The 9,530-nt window shown below is 32.8% G+C and overlaps 1 protein-coding gene across 1 annotated transcript; it reads right to left on the bottom strand.

Annotated features, from left to right (window-relative positions):
* Window positions 1–220: 220 nt before the first annotated feature.
* On the bottom strand, window positions 221–6,848 carry LOC107021015 (post-GPI attachment to proteins factor 3-like). The gene is made up of 5 exons (XM_015221580.2): window positions 6,504–6,848; window positions 3,831–4,092; window positions 3,548–3,744; window positions 2,260–2,447; window positions 221–814 (listed from the first exon to the last, which is right to left on the bottom strand). The coding sequence occupies exons 1-5, from the start codon at window positions 6,596–6,598 to the stop codon at window positions 528–530; spliced, it is 1,029 nt and encodes a 342-aa protein (XP_015077066.1). The 5' UTR covers window positions 6,599–6,848; the 3' UTR covers window positions 221–527.
* Window positions 6,849–9,530: the final 2,682 nt, after the last annotated feature.

The raw sequence follows: 9,530 nt of genomic DNA, 5'->3' as shown, positions 1-9,530 counted from the left end.
TAAAAAACTAATGGTCATATGAGTTCCAAAAAACTAACTAATGACCGTAAGAATTGCAAGAACTAATGGTCATATATAAGTTAGAACTAATAACCATATTTTATCAAAATTTATACCCACTAAGATATGCGATTAATATTTTATTTTAATAATAAAATGCATATACACCAACAAGCAGCACTATTGAGACTTAGAAACTGACACAAACCCCAGCACTATTAACACTCCAAGGAGCTTAAAATGACTTTGTTGTGCCGAAGGTACAGTAAGAACTTCTCCCTGAATAAATGTGGAGAATACAAACTACAAACCACATAAGTACATTATAACTTTCAGATGTGTTTTACAAGACCATAGGGAAAAAAAGTGTGGAAATAAAACAATATGCGTTTGGACTAGACCTATTGAAGTTGGAAAAACAGAAACTCGCATGGCCGCTAAGCATTTCCATGAAACACGTACATGCAAGAAAAAAACAACAACCAACCAAAAACTATGTAAGACTTGAATACAACCTGCTTCTGATTCTACTTTGCTTTCTTGATGAGAGTTGTTGTTCCAAATTCACTGTCATCCCTTACGAAACTCCACCACAAGTAGGTGAGAGGAATGGACATAGCGTGCCATAAAGCATCGGCATCTACATATCCCATATATGGAGGAAAGTCATATATCTTAATAAGTGTGGAAAGGACTCCACCAGCCACCACAAGCCACAACTTCCAGCGTGATGGATGACGAGTAAATCCTGCCCAGACAACCCATAAAACGAACTGCAACATGGTCATAGCAACACAGACTTTGATGTTTAATCCTGCAAGATAATCTAGAAATTTCAACTTCCACACCTCATATCATGTAACAAGTTCATGACGTATAGAGCTACCACTTAAACACAATCAGTAATTTCTATGGTCGAACAACATAGTAATTGAACATTCGACTCATAGATTCAATAACTGTTAAATGACTAAAGAACAAATTGAATTAGGTCTATTTTTTCTTGTTTAGAGTTATTTCTATTTTGTTTCATTAGTGACTGAATATATATGATAAATACTATTTGCACAAATCTTTGGTCCTGTGGCAAGATCATCATGTGACACCATCCTCATCAAGTCAAACTGGATTCTCTAAGATGCATTTTGTTCTTCTATATCCATTCTTTATCATTTTTGTGTCACTCTTTACTTAACATCTCAAAGGAAACACAAAGTAACCTCAAGTAAACTCCAGGAAACAAAATATTTAAATTGACCCATTTATTAACTCAGCCCACCTTGGCCGCACAAAATTCAGCCCATCTAAAAGTTGGCTTAATTTGGGATACGCATTAGCCCAAATTGACCCATAATAAATCTTGTTAAAATATTTAAATAAATAAAAAAAAATTGTTAGATATGTTATACATAGTTGTAATAAAGAAGTTTTCCTTCATTTTGATAGTTAAATTAATTATAAAAAATAAATAAAGAAAATTAAAACTTGGTAAGAGATGGGTAGGTTGGATTATGACCCATTATTATGACCCATTATTCAATCCATCTTCCCCCATCGAATCTTATAGAAACTCTTAGGCAGGGTTGAGTAGGGACCCAATTATCGGTACAATCCATTTTGTCCCTCCCAACTTCAGCTCAAACAGCCCATTTTCCACTCCTTAGGACCAAATCTTCAGGAATCACAAATTGAACTAAGATCAAAGGAGGTAGGTGAAGTAGATAGCCTAATATGATCAGTTCTAACATATTTTTAGAGAGTTGTTTGTTAGCTTTGTTTCACCTTCATAGTGGTTGACACCCCACAAATCACCTATTTGATATCTTAAAAAACGCCATTGGGAAAAGGCGCTCAACCTCATTAAGGCAGACTGGATTCAAAATAACAAGCAACATTTTACCTTTCCTAAGATCCATTCATTTCAATCTACATCTTTACTCCCATCCAACGGACATGCATAATAACTTGAAAGTAAATTTAATCATCTACCCACATCTACAGCCTCCTCCCTGATAATGATCGATCCACTTGATTATGTCTTTATAGAGAAACTATAGGAAGTTACTTAACCAAGTTTTTGCATTAACATATACTGCAGAAGCTGAAAATTAAAAAGATCCTAGAGCAAATTGGGCTAATGGTGCTACAATCATCTAAGGAGTTGATGTATTGTTTCTAGGCCTAGGAGGAAATAACGTACGCTTGATGAAAATCATGCATTGTTCAACAGAAAGAAAGTTATGCTGGAAGGGGACATACCATAGTCGAGTTGATAAAAGTTCAGATACAAGATATGGGTTGTCACAAACGCAACAATGGGAGCAGCAATCATTACCCTTGATGCCTCATTTCTCACATTAAAGGCTCGCAATATAGCAACAAGAAGAGAATACCCAATAAATGCAACCACGGATGAATAGTCCAGCTTCTCAGTCAATTCCACATCTCTGCAATCAATCAAGAACATTAAACAAGGAAAATCCAAACAGAGAAACTGTAAATTAAAAAAAAAACAGCATCGTTACATTAGAGAAACAGTTTCAGTTACCCAACATGGAACTTTTCTGAAAAGTAACAAATGTAGGCAGTCTTAAACAACAATTAAAATTAAGAAGTGTTAAGACCTTAACTCAAATGTGTCCTCTCTATAATAACTTAAGCCCAGATGAAGTATCATATAATTCACATGGTAGCAAAGCAGAATAGATCCTTGGTTCAATTTTTACCACAACCTGTTAATAAAAGGTATTACCACATGCTTCACCAAAGATAAGAATCAGGAAAGCACTTGCAAGGACATGTTGAGAAGTGTTTAAGTCATGGTTTGACGGAGCACGAAGTTTAAGAAATAAAATATTTTGAAACTTGTGGTCCTAAATATGCCATGACATTTGTGAGGCTATAAGAGTTTTGAACTTGTAATCTTAAATATTCCGTTACATTTTTGTGGTTGTAAAAGCTTGTCATCAAACTTAGGAAGTTGTCATTATTTTTCGAATGGCGTGATAAGGAAATAGTCCTATATAAATCTGAACCGGGGAGTAACTTAATCAAATAAAAGTGTCCCCCCTCCCCCTCTCTCTCTCCCTGTGTAAGCTAAATGAGGTTCCTGCAATTAAAAAAAAGTCTTTCGTAAACCTCAAGATTTACATGCACCAAACAGTCTACAGTATTACATTCCACTAATAAATAGAGTTGCAAAAGGCACAATTGTCATTGTCACTCCTCATAAACCATAGTTATTCACAACAGCATCGTGGTCACATATGATTATCTGATGGCACACAACTTCATTCGGAAATGGACAAGCAATGGAGAAACTTTCTACTTTCTTCATTTTTGAAGATGAAGATGTCTATTAATAGAAGAAACTCAAACAATTTCCAGTAACAACGTTTCTGTGAGAAGCCTATGCTAAAAAAGTGGAAAGTGCCATAATTTCAGAAGACAGCTTCAACTCACTTGATTACAGATAAAACTACACTTATGCAGTTTACAGTAGATAGAAATTTATAATAAGAGAGAAACAAAAAGAATGGAAACTCACCTACTATGGGAAACAGCACTCCATATCCAGGAGTTCATTGATAAAATAGCGTAGATATGCCACAAGCCAGTGTATTCATAATATGGCTTCTTCTTCGGGCTAAAAGGTAGGTTGTAGTTCACTAGAATAAAAAATGATACCCATCCATGGAATTGTATAGCAAGGTTCAGGACAGAGAATGCCACAGAAACAGGTTCCTGATTTAGGATAGGACTATCTTAAGATGAATGAATTATATCATATGCTAGATGTAAGTAAAAGATTAATCTATTTTATGAAGAACCTGAATTCCATAAACACGTTGGAATGGCCATTTCCTATGATATTTGATAGGTTGAAGACCAAGTTTCTGCCTTTCTTCCTCTCTGGCAATCATACAGTGGTATCGACAATCACTAAGGCAGTCCCATTGTTTCCATCTTTGATAAAGTGGCTCCTGCAGGTACCATGGACCATCAATTGGATTTTCCCCAGAAGAAAAATTACAATGTTGAAAGCATTTTTCCCCCACACATCCAGTCTCCTTGCAGTAACCAACACATGCTCTGTGAAACCAACAAATTTAGTGATCAGATGTCATGAAACAGATAACTTTAAAACTGCGGCAGAAAACAAGCAGATACATGAAATTTAATCGGTATCCAGCCCATAAAACTATCACCATGAATGAAATCAAGGCTCTACTCAAGAATGCAGGAGTACGGAGAGAATCAATAGCTGACTGCAATAACCTTAAGTATACTATAGTCCAGAGGGTGGCTACAAGATTAAGAATTTTTCAGAATGTATGGTTTTATATGCATATACTGCTAATTGCATTTCAGGATTTTGTCAAGAAGATACAAGAACATGTAAAGAAAGTTATGTTTTCATCTTCCACACGTATCCATCAGCAATTGTCTGGTCAAACATACGTGGAGTCTCAGTTATCACTAGTTCTTGGGATCGTTCTTGATATTTGCAGATTCTGAGGCTATTCATGCTTCAGCTGTGTTTTGGAACGTGTGTCTTAATAGCTGAAGTCATAGAGGCCTTGGCTATATGGGCTTTTAGGATAGTTGCATTCATTTAGCCTAGGTTATGTGGGTTTTCTAACAGTCAAATGTTAAAGTTGTGTTCAATGAACTTGATCAAAGCTAAACTAAAAAATCAGATCAGAGATTTGCATTGAGGATCACTGACATTTTGGAAATTTTTTCATGATATCTATAAGAAAGAATACCTGTCATAAGGTAAACAGGAGTTCCCAGCTCAAAAGCGAAATGATACTGGCTTAACTCTTAAGGGAAGGAATCCACTCTAAAAAACAGTCTTCTTTAATCCAAAGAATTCGATGCAGTTAGCGAGAGTCATGGTAGCCCAGTTTGAAAGGAAAGGCAGCTCAATCATCCGCAGGTGGGAGCTAAAACCACTTAGGCTTTTGACTAATGCCCTCAAGCTAAAAAAGAGAAATCTATGTAAATTTGGATCTTAGCACTAAAGAAAAATATTACGAGTAACGTTCCGCAACTAACCACAGTTTTGGAGGACATGCGGTGCCTCTCCTAATTAATAATCTTATGATGTAAAAAAGTAGTTCACTAGTACCAATTAACTCAAGAGATAAAATATTGAGGTATCAATAATCTAATACATACTAAGAAGAACGTGATTAAAACATGTCTAATATATACACATTCTAAATCCTATATTAGTTTGAACTCCAAGGCCTATAAACAACTGTTTTCATTGCTTTTGTTTTTTGAAAATGCTCTTTCATTCTCCGAAAACCTCAAAATGAATAAAGACCAAATATTCCGCAGAAACATAAATACAAAACAAGCCAAACCAAATTTAAACCTTTTTTATTTGAAATGCCACCAGCATCCGACATCACTTAGTTGTATGACTTGTAATTTTAAGAAGTTAAAATGCAAGTGCTAAGAGAAAGCAGCTCCTAAAGACTAACGTCAATATCTATGTGGTTGAAGTCATGTCTAAATGATACTTATTTGGAAAGAAAAAGTTCCCCACAGTAACAAGTTCCTAGACCACAGAGCATTTTAGTCCATGATTAAATCACTAATGATCCAAAGGAGTGTAAGGCACCATATAGGCATATACAGGTTTTAATTTTCTACAAGAAAAGATCAACTGATTCCACATTACTCTAGAACTCCAAGTCCATTTCTTTGGATAAGCAAGTACAAAAATTCAACAACACAAGAAACACAGATTTTTACCACAAGATAAACGCTCATTGACTATTGAAATTTCCCCTTGAAATGTAGATTTCAACAATAGAGAGGCAACAAAAAATAACTCTCCATCTCCCAAATGTATGAGCAGGCACACACTAATCAAGTGAAACAACACTCTCACTTCTAATTTCAAATGACTCAGCTATCAATTTTTAGAAAGTAAAGTATCAATATATGTCAAGAATAGCAAAATAAAAAAGCTTTAATAGCTAGAAAAGGTCTTCAGCAGTGTTTGGTACAACCCAAAATATTTTCTACCAGGAGAGAGTAAATACCTATCTGTCACTGATGAGTAAATGTTATTTTTCTTCATAATTTTCCCAAAACATACTCTATATCACTTATTTCAACTTAAACTATAACATTATCATTCAATATCCAAAAATAACCGGAAAACACAAACTTCCTACTCTCCTCCGCCTCAAAAATCTACCATAAGTCACCTACTTTATATACCCAACGTTACTCAGAAAAACGATTTTCCTAGGTAAAAAAGTTTCCTCCACGCATCGAGCACTCTCCTTCCAATTTAATTGTTTAGTAAATTCATGCTATAAATAATCAAGCAGTGCAAATTGCTAAATCCCTCGAGTTATTAGAAAAATCAAACATAATAGTAGTATTTTGAAGTCTAATCACTAGTAAATCGAAACAACAATAAACTAGCTAGAATAGTAGAACAAGTGAAAGTAGCATAGAATTGAAGGTGAACTTACTGATAAATGGGATCATCTTCGCCGGAGGTAGCATGGATAAGCCGGAAAATGAAAGAAATCGCAGCAAAAAAGAGAAGCAGACGACATATTTCCATGGAAATCAGCAAGTGGAAAAAAAGTAAAAAGGAAGAGTAGGTAAAGGAATCAAAGGATGAAAGCAACAGGTCGCATAGTGAGTAGAATTTATAGCAATTTTAAGAAGAGAGAAGATGATGAGTAGAAATGGATGAACGACGTGAACACAACCAAGAGAGAGAGAGAAAGAGGAGATTTGTGACAGCTAAAGTTGAGTTGAGCGGAGATCAGAATCTCGTGATTACCACTCCCTCTAACGTTTCACCACAAGCCACGTGGATTACATGACGTGGCTTTTCTTCCTAAATTTAACCAACACTTTTTTGGGAAAAATACAAATACACTTTTTTTTGGAATAATACTTATACAAATATATTTCGATATAGGAGCGTTATTTTAAATTATAATTTATGTAATATTTCATCAATGTCAATGAAAGCTTTTTTATTACTCTTACATAGACAATAGACAATACCCAGCGGTTTATATTACTTAACCACTATTTTAATTTATTTCTGCAATTTATGAACTTTTAAAAAACAATTTTTTTTTTACTTACATTCTTAATATTGAATAACGGTATAAAATAATACTAATCAAATTTTAAGTTTCAAAGCATTATTCATATTATTAGTATAGTAAAATGCACCTCTACTTAATTTTTTTAAGGAGTGTCATATCAATTAAATATAAAAAGCATGGAGTAAAAAAGTAGATGAAGACAAAAGTATACCTATACATACATATACGTAGACTTAATGCATATTATGTTGGAATAACAATCATTAAATTAAAATAATACTAAATTTTGTGATAAATTCGTAAAAATATTATTTTCCTTATAATTTTAATGAATTTATTAGAAAAATTTATAAATACTTAGCTTAAAATAAATTATATATAATATAAAGAGATTATTACATATATGTCACATAACAAGGGTAAATGGACAACGTATAAAATAAAGGAGAGAATTTATTATTGTTCTAAGTTAAGGGAAAAGTCTGTTTTTTAAAGCAAAAGTTGGGGTGAAAATGATTTTCACTTGATTCCTAATAGGTTAAAAGAATATTTTTGATGTAATAGGTGCAAGGGGAATTTTTTGAACATTTTCTGTTGGGATACAACATTTTTGATCCATGGAAAGAAGATAAATTTGATCCGATAAATGAGAGGAGGACATTTCTTTAATCATTTATCGTAGGACATTTGAGAACTTTTTTCCCATAAAAATAGGGTTACACAAAAGAGGAAATTTTTAATATTTTGCTTATTTAAATAAATTTAAGTTTTTGTGAAATTGGATTTTAGGTCTAACTCAATCCAAAAACTAGCTCAAAGAGAGAAGAATTATCTAATTCTTATAAGGAGTTCACACATCAAATCAACTACCGTTACATACTTTTGTCATTCTTTAACTTTTACACAATATTAAAATAATCAAAACTTATCAGGAATTAATTAAATCCAATTGACCATGAATTTAATCTTCGATGCGATAAATGATATACCCATTCATTTTGTAGTTCAATTTACCGTTGAAATGACCCATTATTGTTAGTCTCATAATCGTTGACAAAGACAAAACAAGTATTTTATATACATATATGATGTAAAGCATTTAATGAAGTTGTTGTGTAATGCAACTTGATATTCTAATTTAATTGTGTGGGCCACTCAACCTAAAACTGTTTCAGTATCATTTTAAAAAGAAGACATGGTAGGGTCAAAAATAACATTAACAAGATGAAATTTTAACATAGTATAACGTACGTACATTTTGGGGTTGTCTGGTGTGATGGCTGAGAGGAGTGAATTTCGAAACAAATTTTAAGCATTAGGTTGTAAAATTATCAATTCTATCAAAACAGACTTGTACTCTTAGATTAGATACTATTATATTTTCTTTGTTCACTTTTATTTATCTACTATTTTAAAAATAAATTCTTATTTTTATTTATCACTCTTAACATATATATATATATATAGAGGTACATGTGACATATACATTGTACAGATACTTGGAATCTAGAGGTACATGTGACATATACATTAGAGCAATTAGGAACATGTACTATGGAACCAAAAAAAAATTCTGAACGTTCAGATGAGACTCGGAAGACTTTCCAATTGAGATATAGGTTACATCAGGGATCAACTTGTAGTTCATTTTTATTTGTTTTGGTAATAGTTAGATTGACATGAGATATTTAAGGAGAGGTATATATACTATTATATATGTTATTTGCAGATGATATAATATTGTTGGAGATATACCTTAGAATCTAAAGGATTCAGATTGAATAGTACAAAAATAGAGTACACTGAGTAAAGGTTCCATGATGAATTTTATGAGACGTGTATAAATGAGGATTAATATACAATTCATCCCAATAAGAGGAATTTTCATGTATCTTAAGTCAATAATGCAAGAAATTGAGGAGCTTGTTGATGATGATGTCATACATCGTATTGGAGTATAGTAGATGAAATGAAGACTTGCATCCAGTGTCTCATGTGATAATATGTCACTGAGACTTAAAGATAAATCCTATGGAATGATTGTTAGACCACATATATTGTATGAGGCAGTGTGTTATCCAATAAAAAAAATCACAAATTGATTAGAAGATCATGAAAATAATAAAAATATGAATACTTAGAGGATTGTGTGGCCATATCAGAAGATAAGAGATTAAGAATATATATATATATATATCCAGAAAGGGAGCGATGTTTCAATAAAGTTTTTATTTCAATAAGAGGTTATTCTAATGAAAAATTGTACAATCCTACTCAGTACTCCTTCACTCTCTTGTTCTATCATGTAATTATCATATTAGTTTCTTAGTTTAAACTTCCCTTAACATATATATATATATATATATATTTTTTTATGGACTCTGTCCATCCATGAATCTATTATTACTGTTCATCTCTTTCCCTTAGCCT

Source organism: Solanum pennellii, chromosome 6 (assembly GCF_001406875.1).
Source record: "Solanum pennellii chromosome 6, SPENNV200".
In the NCBI taxonomy this organism is placed as follows: domain Eukaryota; kingdom Viridiplantae; phylum Streptophyta; class Magnoliopsida; order Solanales; family Solanaceae; genus Solanum; species Solanum pennellii.
This window is presented reverse-complemented; position numbering and strand designations above follow the sequence as displayed.